This window comes from Canis lupus, chromosome 5 (genome assembly GCF_011100685.1).
Source record: "Canis lupus familiaris isolate Mischka breed German Shepherd chromosome 5, alternate assembly UU_Cfam_GSD_1.0, whole genome shotgun sequence".
Taxonomy (NCBI): Eukaryota; Metazoa; Chordata; class Mammalia; order Carnivora; family Canidae; genus Canis; species Canis lupus.
In genome coordinates, this window is record NC_049226.1 from 25,045,315 (window position 1) to 25,067,805 (window position 22,491).

The window sequence follows — 22,491 nt, forward strand, 5'->3', positions numbered from 1 at the left end:
AACAGAAATATAAAACAAATATATGGAGCTGGAGATTGCAGGGATCTAATTCCAAAAATCGGCAGAGCAGCTGAGAGCTCAGCTCCTTTGACATTAATGGGAACTAGATTTCCTCACATAGCCTCTCCCAGCCTTAGCCTGGCTTGAGGACTTCTGAGAAAGGAATCTGGAAAAGGCCTGGAGTACTTTGGGCTGTAGCGCCTAGGAAATGATGAGGATGGCAGGTGTTTTAGATGGAAGAAGGCAGACATAGCTTTGCAGCCATTACCTGGACAATGTGAAATAGCCCTAGAGTCACAGGGTGAGATACTGTTGTAGAACTGGGAATCCTCATGGACTGGGTGAAGATGCTGTCAAAGTTCCCATTTATTGAAGGGTAAGGAGGCAGAGAGGCAGGAGAGAAGGGAAGAAAACCCCTCCCACTTAAGCTTGCACACTTGCATGCCAGAAAACATTTTATCCTACAGAAAGGTAGTAAAAAATAATTGGTAAGTAAAGACTCCTTGCCAGTGAATTTAAAATGTTGGCACAGTCTCAAAAGGACTTTAAGTATGTTTAGTAGCTTCAGTTCTACTAAAGAACTTCAGTTCTTTCTTTGAACTGAAGAACTTTCTTCTGAAAGTTTTCAGAACTTTCAGAACAATATTCTGAAAAATATATGAAACAATTGTAGATGTATATGAAGCATAATAATATCCTAGGAAATTTAGAGATGAAAGGGGGTAAATCCTAGGTAAGATTAAAGAAAGGATTTGATAAGTAAAAGAGAACTAAAAAGTAAAAGCTAATATTTATTTATTACTCACTTTAATCCTAAACATTGTTTGAAATAACCTATATATATTAATTTGATCATGAAAATACCTTGTTATTTTGTTTATTTTTATAAATTAGGAAATTGAGGTAATTAAGTCATGTGCAGGGTTCTGTAAGGAGACAGGGTTGGCACGTGGGCATTCTGGCCCTGGGATTCACAATTGCATGCTGTGCGGTCTGTGGCATGGGCCAGGTGCTCGGTGCAGAAGAGAGAAGAGAAAACATATCAAAGAGTAGAAAATGAAATAGCTGAAATAGAAAACCAAAAGTAAGTAGAAGTGCTCAAAAAACTAAGAAAAGAATTAATAAAATAAATAAGCCTCTAGGAAGTCTGATCAAGTGGGGAAGGGAGGCACCAATAAACAGTATTAAGAATTTAGAAAGGGAGACATAACTAAGGCTGCTTGGAGTCCATCTGGTACCATCACAGGCTTAGCAAAAGGTGCTTCCTTTGAGCATCTGTAGCCCTGTGAATAAATATACACATTAACAAATAGCCTTGAGCCAGGATACATGTCTTGGTGAATGGAAAGCAGCTCAGTGTTTAGTCCACTCACTGTATTGGCTGGGAACTTGTGAGTAGCGAATAATCTGCTCTCTGTGGACATAGAGATACAGGAGAGATTGTTTAAAAGTCATGCAACTCCTGTGAATTTTAATAACTGCCTAATTAATGAAATTTTAAAAGAAACATGTTTTATGGCCTTCAGTGATGACGGACTTGCAGAACACCAACTGGTGGGAAAATCTGAGCTAGTAGGGGAGTTTTCCTTTATTTACGAGATGCCACCAACGGCTTTCAAACAAACATTTAGAATTTTTAAATACCAGCTTTGAAGTAAAGTTATGTATTCTTTGTCCCTTTCCTTTTCTTTTTAATCAGTGTGTTACATCCAAATATTGCTGGAAGGCCTGTATGAAAGAAAGACAATGTCTTGAGCCATTTTTGGACCTTCTCCACATGCTGGAGGCAGCCACATTTAGTTTCTGGCTGTTTCTTCTAGCTTGGTTGTTTCATGTTTTTTTCTGTTGTCTAGCTTTTTAACCATGTCAGGTTATACTGGTTTTCGTGGTGGCCATAGTGGCCATAAGTGGACATCTGGCCCATATTGACAAAATGAAAGGGCACCGGGTCCCATTCTATTACCCTCCCTGTTAGAACTTGCATCTGTTTTTTATCTTTTTTTATTTTTTATTTTTATTTTTTTTAAAGATTTTTAAAAAATTTATTCATGAGAGAGAGAGAGAGAGAGAGGCAGAGACATAGGCAGAGAGAGAAGCAGACTCCATGCAGGGAGCCCGATGCAGGACTTGATCCCAGCACTCCAGGACCCTGGGCCAAAGGCAGGCGCTAAACCGCTGAGACACCCAGGGATTAACCCCCCTTTTTTTAAAAAAAAGATTTTATTTATTTATTCATGAGAGACACAGAGAGAGAGAGAGAGAGAGAGAGAGAGAGAGAGAGAGGCAGAGACACAGGCAGAGGGAGAAGCAGGCTCCATGCAGGGAGCCCAACGCGGGACTCGATCCTGGGTCTCCAGGATCACACCCTGGGCCACAGGCAGACACTAAACTGCGAGCCACCCAGGATACCCACTTGCATCTGTTTGTAATGTAATCAGGCAGTTGGAAGTTTTTATCTTGCTTGTTCTCAGGTAATAAAAGTAATCATTAAATGATTCTGAATTAGTTTTATCACCTGACGAATAATATAGATCAAAGGTTGGCAGATTTTCTACAGACCAAATAGTAAATATGTTAGGCTTTATGGGCTTTCCAGTATGTGTCATGGCAACTCCATTACATGGCTTTTAAGCTTTGCAGAATGAAAGCAGCCACAGACCATATATACAAGAGTGAACGGGGCTCTGTTCCAGTAACACATTATGGACACTAACATGAGAACTACATACAATTTTTATTCGTAATGAAATATATTATTCTTTTGAATTTCTCTCAACCATTTAATAGGGTGAAAACCACTGTTAGCTTGTAGCACCAGTGGCAGGCTGGATTTGGCCAGTGGGCCTCAGTTTGTTGATCCTGTTGTAGGTTCTTAAGTAAGCCCCACATTCTGTATTAATGTAACACCAAATATGGAAATAGCTCATATTTCTGTCTTGGGTACCCAGAGTGGGAACACATGGTGTCCCTGGGCGTACCCAAGAGACAGGGAGTAGAAAAGCACAGAGAAGAGGAGCATATGGAGTGCAGTGGGCAAGCAGTAGGACTAGAATTAATTTGTCCAAGGCACTTGTTTGTTAATTCTATCAGGCACCATTGTTTTTTGCTCCATCTAGATACTATAGGGACCACCTAATGCGTAGCTTGGTCTTTGGTCTGTAAAAGTGGTAAAGATGGATAATTGTAAGTAGACAAATAGCTACTGAAAAGATTATGGTCTAGCAATACAGACATGCCTAAAATTATTTAGGAAGTGAAATGGACAGTAAACTTAAAAAAACTATGAACAGCTAGAGAAAAAGTGAATTTGAAGAAGGCCATAGTACTTGAATTTGAAGAGCTTACATAGTATGTTCAGGTGCTTGGCCTTTATCCCACTATCTAGAACAGTGATTTGCAGACTGTGCTGTAGGAGCAGAGTGCTTTTTGTTTTTTTTGTTTGTTTGTTTTTTGTTCTTTTGGATTTTCCAGCCTATCAGGGACTAATAGTTTTGTAAAGCACAATACAAATTATAGAAAAATGAAATAAAGATAGTCTAAAATATAGGTCCAGATTTTAATTTAGATTGAACCAACATAAGATTACTCTTTGAGATTGTGATAAAAGTTTATAAACACTCAGTTTTTGTACTTAACTCATCAAGGACTGATAAATATATCATGGCTGGTAATTCTCAAGACTGGCATTGGTCTGTGGGCTACACTTTGAATGGTACTGGTTTCTCCTAGGTGATATGGGGTCCCTGCAAGTTTTTCAGCAAAGTGACACAATTACAGTTGTGTTGAGCAAAATGATTTTTTTTTTGCCAATACTAGTGACAGGTTCAGGCTAGAAGGATGGAAACCAAGGAACCCTGGAATCATCAACATTTGGAGTGTAGCTCAAAATGGAGGAGAAAGTGAAGTTGACTCTCTTTATGCTGATTAATTCATGTAGACAATAATTCTCTCAATAGGCTGCACACTTCTTGTAGGCAGGGACTAAATTCTTTTGGTAACTAGTACTTTTTGGAATATTTAATGAATGAATGAGTCAGAGATAAGGCAGAACTAGGAAAGAGTATTTAGAAAACTGAAATAAGTAAAAAAAAAAAAAAAAAAAAAAAGAAAACTGAAATAAGTTTCAGGCTGAGAATGTAATAAACAGAATCAGATACTTTCAAATCAAGAAAGATGATAATTGATAAGTATGTATTAGAATTAGTAATTTGAAAGTTCTTAGGGAGATCCACTTTAGCAATTCGATAAACTTAGATAAAAAATAATGTGTTGCCCATCTCAGTTACCCAGTAAGAGAATGACGAAAGATACCCTTTAAAATATGATAGATACATCATTAATTAATGTTAGTTAATTGAAGAAGAAAAGTAGTGAAAATAACTTTACTATCTACTTAATATCATATGTGAATATAAGATCAGTAATATGTATTTTTTTCCTTCCATCTTAACAGGGGAACTAAATATTAAATGGACTTCACATCGATTTTTAATAATTGATTCTGATTTGAGAAAAAATTGAAGTGTGAATAATCTGGCTTGGTCTTGTTTCAAACTACTTTTTAATAAAATAGTTATGTAATATTTCTTATGTGATCCTTTGTTAGAACCTTTCCAATAGGGCAGCCCGGGTGGCTCAGCAGTTTAGTGCCACCTTTGGCCCAGGGCGTGGTCCAGGAGACCTGGGATTGAGCCCCGCATCTGGCTCCTTGCATGGAGCCTGCTTCTCTCTCTCTGCCTGTGTCTCTGCCCACCCCCCCTTGTGTGTGTGTCTCATGAATAAATAAAATCTTAAAAAAAAAGAACCTTTCCAATAATGTACATTTTCCTCATTTAATCTTCTGTACCATACCAGCCATGTATTTGGCCAATAGTTTGGATTGGAATTAGTGGGATATAACTTTAAAGAGTCAGAGAAGTGGAAAGCATTTTAGGGAAAGAATAGAAGTTGGGTCGAGCATCATTATAGCAGCTAATTTAGCAGGTCTGTTGTGTCATTTCATTGCTTTCATTTTCCTTTTCCTTTCTAGAGAGGCAGTATGTGTGCTTGAGCAGGGATAGGGGATGAGACAGAGAGAGAATCTCAAGCCTGACACAGGACTCAGTCTCGTGACCCTGAGATCATGATCTGAGCTGAAATCAAGAGTTGGACACTTAACTCACTGAGCTACCTAGACACCCCTCATTTCTTTATTTCTTATAATCAGATTTTAGTAGCATCTTTATTTATTTATTTTTTTAAATTTTTATTTATTTATAATAGTCACAGAGAGAGAGAGAGAGAGGCAGAGACACAGGCAGAGGGAGAAGCAGGCTCCATGCTCCGGGAGCCTGACGTGGGATTCGATCCCGGGTCTCTAGGATCGCGCCCTGGGCCAAAGGCAGGCGCTAAACCGCTGCGCCACCCAGGGATCCCAGTAGCATCTTTAAATTGAAGAAACATGCATTAAACAGGAGATTGGCTGCATAAATTATGGGCATAAATTACGGTACTCCCATATAGTACCGGTATGAATATTGGTACTTAGTCATCTTTTAATATTGTCTAGATGGAAACGTTGTTTGAAGTTTGCTTCTATGATTGCTTCTTTTTTAAAAAATAATAAAATGAACTTTGAATCCTCCCCTGCTGTTCTCTGAAAAGATCACAATCATTTTACGTTAAATTGGGTAATGAAATTCCAAGAGACTGAGGATAATCTATATGGGAAAGCTAGGATCATTTTTATGCTTTTTTTTGATTACTAAATATAAATATTCAGTACTCTTCACAGTAAGTTTAAATGTTATCTTTCCATAGAATGAAGACCAAGAAGTGATCCTGGTCAGAACAGATCAGTCTGGAAGAGTGTGGCCTGTGAATACACCAGGAAAACCTCTGGAACCTAAAGGAGGAAGAAGGAAGAGACAAATGGTATGTTTAACATAGTTATTTGTTTATTAAATCAGAATTCCTCTCTCCCCCTTGGCTTTCTTTGCATCAGACTACTTCAGAATATTTTCTGTAATGTAGGTTTATAATACAAACATTAGAAGGTAGTAAATTATATTATTATTTTTATTTTGGGGTATATCCCTTTGTATTTTACAAAATGCGATCTGATTGAACTATGGTTTTCCAGTAACTGTGAACGTTGAATGTTTAAGGCAATTTTAATTTTGGGGAGCAGAGAGGCATAGGGAGAGAGAGAGAGAACTTAAGCAGGCTATACGCTTAGAGCAGAGTCTGATGCAGGGCTTAACCTCATGACCCTGAGGTCATAACCTGAGCTGAAATAAAAAATCATATGCTTAACTGCCTGAGTCATACAGGCACCCTGGCAGTTTTACTTTTGTGCACATTTTTTTGCCATTGTTTCCAACTTCTTTTACATATTTATCATAGCTCTTAGGGAAAATTCTTGTGTTAGCTAATTTGAGTCATGGTGATGGGGTATCAATACATAATAATGTCTTAATTATGTAGTTCCTGTGATCTTTTATAAACCTTATTTTCTTTTCCATCTTCCAGCTCTACCGTTTTTAGTTCTCCCTTGAGGGTCTTGAGATGGTAAAAAAATGTATTCTGTGTTCCTAAGTTAGATTTTTTTGTTTTAAATTTAAAATATCATACCAGTGTTGGTTGGGCCCAAAGATTGGTTCATTTGTTTTTTTCAGTGTTGATTATTTGCCTCTTGAGTGCCTATACTGCCGGAGATAGTAATTTGTTCAGCAAATAGAGTGGGATAGATCCCTCTTCTAATGAAATGGGAGGAACTAGGGGTTTGAAGCAGAGATGTAGCAGGAGAATAGTGAAGTTTGAAATAATGAAAGGACAGAACTCGCCAGGCAGTCATCAGTTTATTGCCAGATGACGTCAGGCTTTTTGAGTGGCCTCTGACCGAGCAGTACAGGTATCAGGGTCAAGAGGGCAGACACTTTCGTTCGGGATTGAGGTTTGCCTGTTGAGTATAGTGAAAGGATAAGAGAGCCAGAAATTAAGGACGTGGAGCCTGAGAGTGATTGGAGTCCTAGAATAGAAGATTCAGTCTAGTGATTTCAGGAATAGTAATGTTGGGAAAAAGTATGGGAATGTGGTTCCGAAGATCTCGGAGGCTGAAGAGCAGGTTTTATTTGGAGAAGGAAATGTGAGAATAAGGGAATGTGAGAGGAAACAAATAGCACTCTTGACTTGAGAGGAAACAAATAGCACTCTTCTTTTCCACATGTAGGTATAGAACCAACTGATAGGAAAACCCAGGATTGATTTAGATGAGAATCAGAATGTTAGCTTTGTTTTTGATAGAGCTGTATGACATGAGTTTGCTCATATTTCACCTCTGTCTTTGATCTGCTTACTTCATCTCTGAATGACTACAGATTTCCCTCCATGGTGGTAGGATTATTACAACAAGAAGAGCCACACAGGCACCCGGGAGAAGGGTAGAGATGGGAGAGAAGAAGGGATAGAGCATTTCTACCTTTTCCCCAAAACCCAGAAATCAGATAATGTTGTGCTTCCATCCCTGGGAAAGAGGAAAGTAATGGGGCAGAGACAGAAGTATTCTATTGGAAATCCCTCCCTAAGGAAGCACATAGAATAGGATAAGCTGAAGGGAGAGACTGTGATCTGGAGTGGGCTTTTTACATATAATGTCACATTTACAGATGTTAACTAAAAATACTTCAAAGACCCATGTTTTCACTAAATAATGTTCATTTTCTCTTAGGCTTCAACCCATGAAGAAAAAGAAAGGGTTAGATACTTTCATGATGATGATAATCTCAGCCTAAATGACTTAGTCAAGAATGAAAAGATGGGAACAGCAGAAAATCAAAATAAACTTTTTATGAGAATGGCATCTAAGGTAAGATATGTTCCTAGGATACCTTCTAATTTTTAGAAGCTGATTACTCCATCTAGCATGATCTATTTTTCAGAGAGCTCATTCTTTCTGAACTTTATTTTATTAAACCAAATCCTTTCTAAGACCTATCAGGAACAGATATTTTGGAATTGATTGGGAAATACATACTTGGGATTTATTTTGTTTTTAAATATAAACTCTGGTTTAGTTTTTTTATGTATAGCATGACGGTGTTAACTGTGTATTTGATGTGCCATTTAAGGGAAGGTTTTGGGCCAGAGTTTAATATCAGCAACAGGCTGCTAGTTAGGTGACCGGTGAGTTTTATCTTAATGTTCCTTCAGTTCTTTATAATTATACCACAAAGAGTATACTTAAAGTAACATTATGGATTACAGAGCAGGCATCTTGGAATAATCTTAAATCTATTTAAAACTTTGTATTTATATAGCATATTTGTATGAAAATATGTATTAGTACATCATTACGGTTAGCAGGATTAGTTTTTGTTTCAAATAGCATTCTTGGTTGCAGTCCTTTCCAAACATTACCCGAACGTTTTTTGTGAAAGAGACATATTTGAACTCAGCTGTGTAACGGGTTTGGCTCTGCTGGGGTTTCACTCAGCTTGCTGTCTAGATTTGCAGATCAGGTTTTACTAGAGCACAGTGTCTACATTTGTTACATCTTGTCTGAGGTTTTTTTCACCCTACAATGCCGAGTTGATTGGTTGTGACGGAGACTTTTCAGCCCACAAAGCTGAAATATTTGGAATAATTCGCTCAAGCCTGCTTTGGGTTAGCAGTGGTTGCTTTTCAGTGGTGGGAGTTTGAATTTGGTATCTGAGGTTCAGGAGGAAGACCTTTTATAGTATACATTTTTTAGACTTTTTTTTTTTTTTTTTAAACTTTGTGAATATACTGCCTGGTGAAAAACTTCACTTAATGAAAACTAGAATAGAAACAACAAAGGTGTCTATGTGTGTATGTGTGTGTTGGGAGGAGTAAAACAAACTTGGGTTTATTTATTTATTTATTTTTATTTATTTATGATAGTCACACACACACAGAGAGAGAGAGAGAGAGAGAGAGAGAGGCAGAGACACAGGCAGAGGGAGAAGAAGGCTCAATGCACTGGGAGCTCGACGTGGGATTCGATCCTGGGTCTCCAGGATTGCGCCCTGGGCCAAAGGCAGGCGCTAAACCGCTGCGCCACCCAGGGATCCCCAAACTTGGGTTTAAATAGAAATGGTTATTCTTCCCATCACCAAGAGTTGTATGGGTTTAAATTTAGCCTGTAAGATCATTTTACTTATATTTATTTAGAGGGAAAGACTAGAAGTGTCATAGGTTCTGGGAATTCAATGTAGAATGAAGGATGTATTTTTATGAAAGTTTCTTTTCAGAAACGGACAGACCATTTTATGTGGAACTCTGAATTATTTAGTTTTAGTTATCTGAGCATAGTCCATTCAGGTTGACACACCAGGTTAAAAAAATCTTGTTGTAAATTGTAATAATCATTTATTACCTCACTGTTCATGGAACACCTAATTTGTGTGAGGTAGATACATTCTTGATGCTCAGAGCAGGGAGCTGATAAAGTCAGTGTTCCTCTCCTCATGGAGCTTATATTTCTAGTGGAGGAGACAAAGTGAACACATGCTTGAATTAAAATATTACATAACAAATATTATACAAAATGGAAAGTGTTGCTGCAGGAAGTACAGTAAACTAGAAGGAGATAGGCTGGTGTTCTCAGTAGAGCGTTAAAGGAAGGTCTGTCTGTGGAGGTGATGTTTCTGCAGCCTGTGAACAGTCAGGGCGTGGTCCAGGTGAATATCGAGGGGAAGAATATTCATGCAGAAGAAGCAGCAGACACAAAGGATATGAAGCAGAGGTGAACTCGTAGAGCCTAGGAAGACAATAGGGTGACACCTGTGACTGGGAAAAACGGGAGAGGGAAAGGAGTAGAAGAAGAGGTGGGAGACGTAGCATGAGTCACATCTTTTAGGTCTTAACAGGCCAGTGTGAGAGCTTGTGTATTTGCCTGAGTGATGGATTGTAAGTGATGTTGAAGGTTTTGATTAGGACAGTGTCATGATCTGGCTTATGTTTTGTAGTTGTCGCACAATTCTTGTGTATCCTGTTGTGTTTTCTTCAGTGTTTGTTCTCTCTGCTTTTTGATTGTGGAAGTTCCTTTTGTTCTCTCCTCAGCCATGCCCAGTCTGCTCATAAACCCATTAGGAGCATTCTTCATGTTTGTTGTAGTGTTGATCTCTAGAAGTTCTTTCTGGTTCCTAGGCTTTCTATCTCTCTGAGCCAACGCTCCTGGCATGTGTACTTCACCAGTGCTCCTAGTCATATTCTCCTGCCTGGTGGGGAAGAAATGGCTAGAGGGGGCTGGGGTTAGGCGTGTCCCTTGCCTCAGGTGGGCTAGGCTGTGATAGAACCCCCGTGGGTGAAGCTGCAGTGAAATAGCTCCTCCTGAGGGCTGGCCTTGGAAAGAAGAAGAGAATGCTCTGGTGTCTATCAAAATGCTTCTCCTGCTGCTGGAAGTAGGAGAGTTTCTTCTGATCTTTACTTTGAGGACCTGGTGGAACATCTAGAGGTACAACTCACAGAATAATGGGGCTTTCCCAATGACTGGGTCCCCTGGAGTATTTAACTCTCAGACTTCCCCACTCTGTCTATGCTGAGCCTCCAGTCAGTTACAGTTTGGGTTTTCCTACCCGGGCACTGATTCCCACAGGACCATTGCTTTCCACACATGTAAGTTTGTGATTCTCTGTACCCACCTGTCTCCCTGGTTTTGAGGTGGCCACTTTCCTGGGAGATCAAAGAAGAGTTGTTGATTTTTCATTTTGTTCTTCTTTGTACTTGTTGTTGGGACAGAGTGGCAACTTCTCAGCTCTTTAAATTCCAGATTGGAACCTGTTGGTTTATCTTTGAGAGGATTTTTCTGGCAGCTCTTTTGAGAAGGTAATGTAGAAAGGCAGGATTGGAAATAGGGAGATCACTCTAGGAGGGTATTGCATTAATTCAGATAGAGCCTTGGATTAGTGTGGTAAACTGCTGACAAGTGTTAGGATTTGGAGCAATGCTGATGCTGTTTATTGAAATAGAAAACCTTGTGGGGGACATATTTCACTGGAGGTAGGAGATTAAGAATGCTGTTGTGGACATGTGAAATGTGAAATGCCACCATTCACATGACAGTGTGGAGTGACCACCACGGGGCTCTGGTAGATAGATGTATGGAGCTCTGTCATATAGACTTGGATGCTGTTAACATTTAAATATAATTAGGGGCACCTGAGTGGCTCAGTCAGTGAAGCATCTGCCTTTAGCTCAGGTCATGATGCAGGGTCTTGGGATCGAGCCCCACATCGGACTCCCTGCTCAGTAGAGTCTGCTCCCTCTCCCTCTGCCCCTCCCTCAGCTCGTGCTTTCTCTCTCTCTCTCTCTCTCTCTCTCTCTAATGAATAAATTAAAAATCTTTAAAAAATGTATTTAAAGCCATGGAACCTGGGAAATCATTAATGGTGTGGGTCTGAAGACTGAGCTCTCCAGCACTGCTGGGAAGGGATAGAAAGGATTCAGCAGATGAGATGGAGAAGGTGCAGCCAATGAGGCAGAAGGAAGACAGAGGGTGTGGAGTTTCAGAAGTGAGAGAAGACAGGAAGGAGGTTATGAATAACTGTCAGTTGCTTCTGAGAGGCTAAGATCTTTGGAGATGGACAGTGACCGTTAAATTTGGCACTGCAGAGGTTTCTGGTGACTCTGTTAAGTGTGGTTTCCTTGGTCCAATAAGGAGGAAAGTGTGATAATCGTGGGTTCATGAGCAAGTGTGGGGTGGTCAGTGAGGAGCTGGCCTTACAGAGGGCCGTGTGCCACCACTGTCATGCCAGGAGGAGAGGCGGGACATTTGTAGATGTGGTGGTAGAGACATGAACTCGTGCTTATTGCTTCTCTTAGCTTGGTGAAATGGGGGCAGGGATCAGGAAGGGACTTAGACAGCCAAACCTGAATATTTGTGCAGTTAAAGCTGGTAGAACCTGCACAAATATTCAGGTTTGGCTGTCTAAGTCCCTTCCTGATCCCTGCCCCCTTCCAGTTCACAGCTGGCCCAGACCTCTGTAGCTATGCCAGCCTAGACCCCTGTGACTGACCCCTTCCACCTTGTGCAGGTTTGTGGTTAATCCCTTTGGGTGTGCATTTGCACACTGCCAGCCTGACACCTGTCACTAGACTCCACTTCCATACTCAGGCCTCAGAAGAGACTGTGTAGCTATAGGAGAATGTGACAGTGGCCTGGGTCCCTATAGCTGCCTCTGGGCCTGGATCAGGCTCTGCCTTCTGTCACTGTCCTATGGCACTCTGCTCCCCTGCAGTTAGACTCACTAACTGTACACTTGCACACATCCTCCTTGACCCCCATCAATGGCATCTGCTGCCATGTACCCACAACAGGACCCAACAGCGATTTCAGTACTTGCCAAAAACCATGCCCCTGTAGTGAACCCCAACCCTTGCTGCCTTCTCTGGGTCCCATCACTACATGTAGGATTGCAGCCACTACACAGGCACCTGCAGCTGACCCCCATATCTGAGTGTAGGCTGCTGGCTCTGGTGACTACTGCTCTGAGTTCTAGCCCCTGGCCATGATCTGCTGCTGAGGACCCCAGCAGCCCCTGCAGCCTCTGTGGACCCCCTGCAGCACCTGCCAAGGATCACACAGTTGTTGATGCCATGATCCCAGGGAGTAGAGTCATCACAGTCCCTCAGACTTGTTGCCATCACATACCCTCATACTGGACACCCCCTACTTCTAGACCTGAGGTCACTGCATGTTCCAGAATGCTCCTATGTGCAGATGGACACTTTCCCTTACTGATGTCCATAAAGTCTGGAAGAGAGGACTGCTTTTTAAGTGCACAGACATCTACACAAGGTTATAGGGATCATAAGTAATGAGAACAATGTGATGTCAACAAAGGAATACAGTAAATATCTAGTAACCAGCCTCAAAGAAGATACAGGCATTACCTGATGAAGAATTCAAAATAATTGCCTTAAAGATGCTCAGAGAACTCTGAGAACACTAATAAGCAATTTAATGATATCAGGAAAACCATAGAAGAACAAAATAGTAAGTTCAACAAAGAAACAGAACACAAAAATAAGCCAAGCAGTAATTTGTAGCTGAAGAATATGAGTGAATTAAAAAATTTAATAAAGACCTTCACCAGCAGACTAGACCAAAGAGAAGAACCTATGAGCTCAAAGAGAAATCATTTGAAATCATCCAATCAGAGAAGCAAAAAGCAAGAAGCAAAAAGCAAAATTCCTTTATTGAAAAGGAATAAAGAAAACCTATGGGTCTTATGGAACACCATTAACAAAAGTAATCTGTGCATCGATGGAGTCCCCAAGGAGAAGAGAGAAAAGGATAGAAAGCTTATTAAAAGAAATAATCACTGAGAATTTCCCAAACCTGGGGAGAGATTTGGGCATCTGAGTTTGTGAAACTAATAGATCATCCCAAAATTTCATTCCAAAATTATCTTTTCCAAGACACAAAACCTAAATTGAAGAAAAAAAATGTTTTAAAAGCAACAAGAGAAAAAAGTTATCTCCTACAAGGGAATGCCTTTAAGCCTTGCGGTGAATTTCTCAGGAGAGGCCTTTCAGGTCAGGAGAGAATGGGATGATATATTAAAAGAGCTGAAAGAAGGAAACTGCCAGCCAAGAATATTTTACCCAGCAAAACTGTCCTTCAGAAGAGAGGCAAGATAAAAAGTTTCCTAGGCAAATAAATCCAGAGAGAGTTTGTCACCACTAGTCCTGCCTTATAGGAAAGGCTGCTAAATAGTGACATGAAAACATTGGAAAATGTCCAACACACTAGGAGAGGTAAGAATAGAATCAGATTCAGAATACTTCACTACTGTCATTTGGTGGTGTGTTAACCACTCAACTCTAGTGTAAAAGTTGAAGGACAAAGTGTTAAAAACAGCTGTAGCTGTATTAATTTGTCAGTAGATACACAATATAAAAAGTCAAGTGTGACATCAAAAACATCAACTGCAGGGGTTGTGGAGTAAAAAGGTAGAGTTTTTCTTTGAGATAGAAGTTGTTATCAGTTTAAAATGGACTTATTCCTGTAAGGTGTTTCAAGTAGGCCTTAGGGAAACCATGAACTAAATGAAGCCTGTACTGGAAGTGATGAAGGGAACCAAAGTATACCACTGTGGAAAAATGATCTTTTCACAAAGGAAGACAGCAAGAGCAGAGGAAAGGGAAAAGGAACTGCCAAAGAGCCAACACCCATTCACAGGATGATCATACTAAGCTCTTACCAATCAACAGTTACTGTAAATATAATGGGTTAGATGCTCCTATAAGAAGGTGTAGAGTGGCTGAATGGATAAAGAATCAGACTCAACTATATGCTTCCTGTGAGAGAGTCACAGTAGACAATCATAGATAGATTCAAAAGGAAGGTATGGGAAAAAATATTCCATGCAAATGGGAACCCAAAGAAGCAGGGTTAGCTATACTTAGGTCACACAAAATACACTTGAAGTAAAAAATTATAACTAGAGACAAGTAAGGTCATTATGTAATGATAAAGGAGTCACCTCATCAAGAGGAAATAATAATTGTAAATATACATGCACCCAACATTAAAGCACCTAAATATATCAAGCAAATTACAGATCTGAAGAGAGTGATAGCAGCAGTATGCTAATATTAGAGGATGCCATTCAGTATCTCACTTTCATAAGTGAACAGATAAAAAAAAAAAACAGTAAGGAAACTTACTGGACTTGAAGTACACTTTAAACTAAATGGACCTAATGGACATATACAGAACATTTCATCCAACAACAACAGAGTACATTTTCTTCTCAAGCACACATGGAACACTTTCCAGAATGGAGCATATGTTGTTAGATCACAAAATTTAGCCTTAGCAAATTGAAAAATATGGAAATCATGCCAACTTTTGAGACCACAGTGATGTGAAACTAGAAATCAGTAACAAGATAAAAACTAGAAAATTCACAGATATGTGAAAATGAACCAATGTACTCCTGAACAACAAATGGATCAAAGAGAAGTCAAAAGGGAAATAAAAAACTATATTGAAACAAGTGATAGTCTAAGCAGAACATACCAAAACTTATGGGATGTAGCATAAACAGTGCTGAGAAGGGAGTTTATAGTATTGAACATCTACAGTTAGAAAAAATAAAGATCAGAAATGAACAACTTATCTTTTACACCTCAAGGAACTAGTAGAAGAAAGGAAGGAGATAACAAAGATCAGAGCAGAAGTAAATGAAATAGAGAATAGGAAACATACAAAAGATCAGGGAAACTAGGAGTTGGGATTTTTTGAAAAGATGAACATAATTGACAAACTGTTAGCTATACTTAAGAAAAAAGAGAAGGAAAAAAAAAAAAGAAAAAAGAGAAGGAACTCAAGTAAAATTATAAAGGAAAGAGGAGACACTTCAGCTGATACTACAGAAATACAAAAGATCATAAATCCAAGCCTACTATGAACAATTATATGCCAGAAAATTAGACAACCTAGACGAAATGGATAAATTCCTAGAAATAAGCAACCTACTGTGTCCAAATCATGAAGAAATAGGAAATCTGAACAGATCAATAACAAGTATAGAGATTGATTCAGTAATCAAAAACCTCTCAACACAGAGAAGCCAGGGACCAGAAAGAAACGGAAAAAGTAAAACTGTCTCTATTTGCAGATCACATGGCATTAAACATGGAAAACCCTAAAGATTCTACCAAAAATGTGTTAAAGCTAATCAACAAATTCAGTGAAGTTTTAGGATATAAAATCAACATACAAAATCAATTGCATTTTATACATTAATAACAAACTATCACAAAAAGCATTTTATAAATTTCAACATTCTTTCATGATAAAAACTCTTAAGAAATTGGCTATAGAAGGAACATATGCCTCAACATAATAAAGATCATATATTTATGATATGATCTTTATGTTATGAAACCCACAGCCAACCTCATACTTATCAGTGAGAAGTTGGAAATGTTCCTTCTAAGATCAGGTATAAGGCAAGAATGCTTACTCTTACTCTTACTCTTCTTACTCTTAAGAAATTGGCTATAGAAGGAACATATGCCTCAACATAATAAAGATCATATATTTATGATATGATCTTTATGTTATGAAATCCACAGCCAACCTCATACTTATCAGTGAGAAGTTGGAAATGTTCCTTCTAAGATCAGGTATAAGGCAAGAATGCTTACTCTCTGCACTCCTATTTGACATGGTAGTGGCAATCCTAGCGAGAACAGTTAGTCAAAAAAAAGAAATAAAAGGCATCTAAATAGGAAAGGAAGAATTCAAGTTTTCTCCACTAATGATGTGAACATGTATTTAAAAAATTCTAAAGACTCCACTAAAAAACTGTAAACAAATAATTCAGTAAAATTTCAGGATGCAAACTCAGCATGCAAAAAGTTAGTTGCATTTGTATAAACTAACAGTGAACTGCCTGACAAAGAAATAAAACAATTTTGTTTACAATAGCATGAAGAGCAATGTACTTAGGGATAAATTTAACCAAGGAAGTAAAAGATATGTACAGCGAAAACTATAAGATATTGATGGAGGAAATTAAAGACAGAAATAGAAAGGTATCCCCGGTGAGTGGATTGGAACAGTTAATGTTAAAATTTCCAAACTGCCCAAAACCATCTATAGATTTAGTGTGCTATCAAAAGCCTATTGCCATTTTCCATAGAACTTGTAAAACCAGTTGTAAGATTTGTGTGATATCACCGAAGACCCCAAGTACCAAAGCAATTTTGAGAAAGTAGAAAGTTAAAGTTTGAACTTCCTCGGTTCAAACTATATTACAAAGCTATAGTAATTAAAACAGTATGGCGCCGATTTAAAAAGAGACACAGACCAATGGAACAGAATTGAGAACCTAGAAATAAACTCTCACTTGGTATGATCAATTTGTATTTGACAAGGAAGCCAGAACACTCAATGGGGAAGGATAATCTCTTCAACAGATGGTGCTAAGAAAACTGGATGTCCACATGCAAAAGAATGAAATTGGACATCACTTTTGCTCTTTTCACAAAAATTAACTTGAAATGAATTAAGGGCATAAATGTTAAGACTCAAACCATAAAACTCCTGGAAGAAAACACAGGGAGAAAAAAGCTCCTTGACATAGGTCTTGGCAATGATTTTTTCAGATGTGACAAACCAACAGCACAAGTGAGAACAAAAAATTAGCAAGTGGAACTGCATCAAACTAAAAAGCTTCTGCAGAGCAATAGGAAAAACAAAATGAAAAGGCAGCCGACGGAATGGGAGATGATATTTGTAAACCATCTCTCTGATGAGGGGTTAATATCCAAAATCTAAAAAGAGTTCATACAGCTCAATAGGCAAAACCCAAACAATCCAATTAAAAATGGATGGAGGACTTGAATAGACAAAATTTTTCTAAAGACATTTGAATATCTGAAAAATACATGAAAAGATGCTCAGCATCACTCATCATCAGGGAAATGCAAATCAAAACTACAGCGAGATACCATCTTATACCTGTTGGAATGGCTGTTATTGAAAAGAGAAGAGATACATGTGTGATGACCACCAGATGTTGTATGTAAATGATGAATCACTAAATCCTACACCTGGAACTAATATTATATTGTATGTTAACTAAATGGAATTTAAGTAAAAAGTTGAAAAAAAAGAAAATAGAAGAGATAATGAATGTTGGTGAGGATGTGGAGAAAAAGGAACCCAGGTACACTGTGGATGGGAATGCAAACTAGTGCAGCCACTGGAGAAGTATGGAGGTTCCTCAAAAAATTAAAAATAGAACTACCCTTCTTTTCATCAAGAGACACAAAAGCTTATCTGTGTGTCTTCTTTTATTAATTGAAAGGCATTAATCCAGGATAGAGATTGGCCAATATTTTTCTGTAAAGGACCAGATAATAAATATTTTCAGCTTCCTGTTGCAACTACCTGCTCTGCGGTCATGGTGCAGGAAACAGCTGTAGATGATGTGGCTCTAGTCCAACAAAGCTTTATTTACAAAAACAAGTGACTGGCCTGATTTGGCTTGTGATTTGGCCATGGCTTGTCAGTCACTGGTCTAGAATATCTAAATGATAAATATATTTTTTCATGGCAAATGACTTTGAATTTGGGTACTTCCCATACTTAGTAATTATCCTGAAAATAGATCTTAAAAGGCCCTGGGAGAAGTAACCCTTCAGGAACGGTTGGTATAGGTCAAGATCTTGTTTTATTTGTTTATTCATCTATAAATATTAATTGATCACATTCATTGTGAGGTGTTCTATTGGAAATACACTGCACATTAGGAAGACATGATCCCTGCCATTAGAGAGCTCAGAGGCTAGTGAGGAAAAAGAAGCATTCAGTAAGTAAGTATGAGAATTTAATTAGGTAATTATAGATGTGTAAATTACTGTGAAAGACCAGTGGAAAGTCTTTTGAAAGAAATACCAGGGTATTGTAACCTAAATTGGGAAGACAGAAGGTATTTCAGGTTGGATAGCAATTTTGATACTACTTCTGGTCAGCATTCAGTCCTACCCTACTGTATATTTATTTATTTTTTTACCGTCCATCCAGTTTTTGTAATTCTGAAATTCAGATTATATTCACTTTCTTTTGTATTTTTTAAAAGATTTTATTTACTTATTCATGAGAGACACAGAGAGAGAGAGAGGCAAAGACACAGGCAGAGGGAAAAGCAGGCTCCATGCAGGGAGCCTGATGTGGGTGGGACTTGATCCCCGGACTCCAGGATCATGCCCTGGGCAGGCACGTAACGACTAAACCACCCAGGCATCCCATTTTCTTTTGTATTTTACCATTAGCTCTTTAGTAGTATCTCTTTCTTATAACCAGATTAAGGAAGGTATCTAGAACTAAATATAAACTTGATTATATTTTTGTGTTTGGATAGGGCATTTATGGTTGTTAGTTTTTTTTTTTAATGCTTTCTGTATTTTTTAGTTTTCCTGAATATTTACTACATAACTAATTAAAAAAGGAACAATCACAAATCCTGACAAAGGGTATGTGCATCTCTTATTTTGTATGTATGTATTTTAAAGTATGGATGGTAGTGTATTTATTATTGTGTATTAAAAGACAGTATGTAGGTACATAGTAACTTCCTTTTTGGAAGTTTCTTCCTTCAAAATCATAGAACTAGAGGAAGGGAATTTCCTAACCTGTTAAAGCTTTCACTTTTTCCTGAAGAGGAATGTAGGGCACTAAATTGCCATTTCAAGGCTAAGTGACTTGTCCGAGTTCGCAAGCTAATGAGTGGCAGTTGCTAGCATCAGAAACCCCAATGTCCAGCTCCCAATCCAGCTTTTTTTCATGAAATATTATTATGGCCTTTCGAAGGACTCCAGTTAATGGATAATTGTTGGTTGGTGTTGCCTAAATTTAATTGTCTTTGTACAGTTTCCATGTGTCATTTATTGGCATTTGTGAATAAGTGGTGTGTGCTTTGCTCTTTCTTAAAATACATCCAATTGATTCCAACATTCTTTAAATATAAACTTTTCCATTTAAAATCTAAGACGTCAGTGTTTCCTTGGCAACATAAACTTAGGCACATCTTCATGAGATCTCTGTACATCTTTCCTCATTAATTTTGTTAGCACCGTGGGCAGTAATTTTATCCTTTTTGTTCTGATAGTGTATTAAAAATGGACTGGAGGAGAGGAAATGGAAGGTACATGAGAAGACTAAGAATGGAAAGAAAGCCTGACAGAAATTAGGGTTTTCTTTCTTATATTGTAAGAAAGCAAAATGATTTTATTGTCTAATAAAAGATGCTTGTGTTTCTATTGATAATTTAATTTTTTTCTGAATTTGTGACATTGTGGCCTTGATACATTTTTGGATGAAAGTGGTCTTTACAATATAAAGTATATATTTCCAGAATAAACGTTGAACTTAAAAATCCTTTAAAAATATTCAGTAAATTATAACAGTAATAATGAATCTCGAGAGACTAGATGACGTATGTTTATTCAGGGCATGATCAGCAGAAGAAGGTAAGGAGTCCAAATTGCCACCTCCTGCAGGACCTATGGTGGTTTTGGTGCTCGGGGCAGCCATTCCCATCCTCTTAGACTTTCACTGATAAGGGGTGAAATTAGCTTTGCAGAAGGCTAATCCACAAGTGCAAAATGATGTATATTTTCCTGTGACATCCTTTGCAGAAAATTTGGAATTTGATCATCATGAAATGATACAAGTGATATTTAGCTTTGATATGTAACTGAATAAATTTTGACATAGTTTGTACATTTTTCTAAAAGATATAGGCTTGAATCTAGTCTATACTGCTTAACAAAATTAGTCCATTTTGTTTTCTAAGTATCACTTAGGGGTGGGAACACCAGGAAAGTAATTTATTTAGCTTTCTTTAGTTCAAGTCCCATTTCTTTTTTTAATAGTAAAATATACATAACAAAAATTTAACACTGTAACCATTTTCAGGTGCACAATTCAGTGACATCAGATACATTCACAGTATTACACGCACATCATTACCATCCATTTACAGGACTTCTCCGTCATCCCAAGCAGAGGTTCTACCTGTGAGACAGTAACCCCTTTTCCCACCCCTGTATCTCCCATCAGCACCTGGTAACCTCTGTTTTATTTTTATCTCTATGAATGTGCCTTTTCTGAGTACCTCATATAACTGGAATCATACACTTTTCTTCCTTTAGTGCCTGGCTTACTTCACTTAGCATGATGTTTAAAGGTCTGTGCATGTAGTAGCTTGTTAAGGCTGGAGTAGAATTCCATTATATATATATACCACTTTATTTAAATTATGTTTTTTTTTTTTAAATTCATGAGTGACACAGAGAGAGAGAGGGAGAGGCAGAGACACAGGTAGACGGGGGAGCAGGCTCCATGGAGGGAGCCTGACATGGGACTCGATCCCGGGTCTCCAGGATCACGCCCTGGACTGAAGGCGGCACTAAACCACTGAGCCACCGGGGCTGCTCTATATATACCACTTTAAAAAAGAAATCTAACCCAGACACCTGGGAGACTACTCAGGTTCTGATCTTCGGCCCAGGTTATGATCTCAGGGTCCTGGGATTGAGCCCCATGTCTGGCTCCCTGCTTAGTGGGGAGTCAGCTTCTCCCTCTTCCCCTGCTCCTCCCCCCACTCATGCTCTCTCTCAAATAAATAATAAATCCTTAAAAAATAAACTAAAAAAGTCTATTCATCTGTTGGTGCATATCTGGATTATTTCTACCTTTTGGCTATTGTGAGTAATGCTGCTATGAACATGTACAAGTATCTTTTGAGTCCCTGCTTTCGATTCTTCTGGGTATATATCTGGATGTGGAATTGCTGGACCATATGTTAATTCCGTGTTTGACTTTCTGAGGAACCACCAAACTGTTGTCCGCAGTGGCTGCACCATTTTACATTCCTAGCAACAGTGCACAAGGGCCCCAATTTCTCCACATTCTCCCCAATTCTTATTTTCTGTGTTGTTGTTCATTGTTTTTTAATAGCAGCCATCCCAGTAGGTATGAGGTGAAATCTTGTGGTCAAGCCATACTTCTTGACCATGGTGAGATTTATAAGAACTATGGGTTCTTATAAAATTTTATAAGAACTTTTAAATTTAAGTTTAAATTGTTGGTCGTTGGGCATACTGTGTCAGTACTTTATCCATTTTTCTTTCTAAAGAAAAATAGTCTAAAATTGTATGAAATTTATATTCCATCTGCTAAATCATCTTTTTCCAATGAATCCAAGGGCTTGGAGTTTGAAGGGTGGTTTCACAGTTTTGATTAAAATTTTGATTACAAATTTGTCATAAAACTTGAAATGCCTTTGTAAGAGACTGCAATCTATTTTTCTTGTTGGTAATCTGTGTCCTAATGCAATGCTAATTAAATAGATTTGTTGCAAGCCATTGTTTCTACATAAAGATGCTTAAAAAAAAAGCTTTTAGTTTTTAGTTTTCATGGAGTTTTTCTGAGTCTGATTTTTCATAAGATGCCTTTTTTTAGAGTTTAGGTTTTTTTCTTTTCTAAAATATTAAAGTGGCAAAGCAAATTAGTTTTCATGGTTAGAAAACATTTAACATTTTTATACACTTAGTTTATTAATTCACTGACATTTTCAGTTTCTGGGCTTGAATTTGGAAACTGTTTGCTTGATTAAACAGAATCTAGGTAATAATTCCATTTTACTTCTGATTCATGTGAATAGTGATTACCATTAATGAAACCAGCAAAACTTCCCTTGCTGCAGTAATGTCATCCTGATCCCTCTGGACCAGGGTTTTTCAGCCTTGGCACTGTTGATATTTTGGGTTGGCTAACTCTGTTGTGGGAAGACTGTTGGTCTATTGTAGGATGCTTAGCAGCATTGCTGGCCTCTACCCAGTAGATGCCAGTAGCATCCACACTCATACCATGTTTTGACAACCAAAAATGTCTCCAGACATTGCCAAATGCCCCCCAGTGAGAAACTCACCCCCAGTTGAAAACCCTGCTCTGGGAGAATCAGG

General features: G+C 38.3%; 1 protein-coding gene across 2 annotated transcripts in view; it reads left to right on the forward strand.

Moving 5' to 3' along the window:
• The window catches only part of CWF19L2 (CWF19 like cell cycle control factor 2), a 147,669-nt gene that overhangs the window by 81,200 nt on the left and 43,978 nt on the right, over window positions 1–22,491 (forward strand). For both annotated transcript variants that reach the window (XM_038536318.1, XM_038536319.1), the window contains exons 11-12: window positions 5,800–5,913; window positions 7,709–7,846. In XM_038536318.1, coding sequence (XP_038392246.1) covers window positions 5,800–5,913; window positions 7,709–7,846 — 252 coding nt within the window. The remainder of the gene's footprint in view (window positions 1–5,799; window positions 5,914–7,708; window positions 7,847–22,491) is intronic.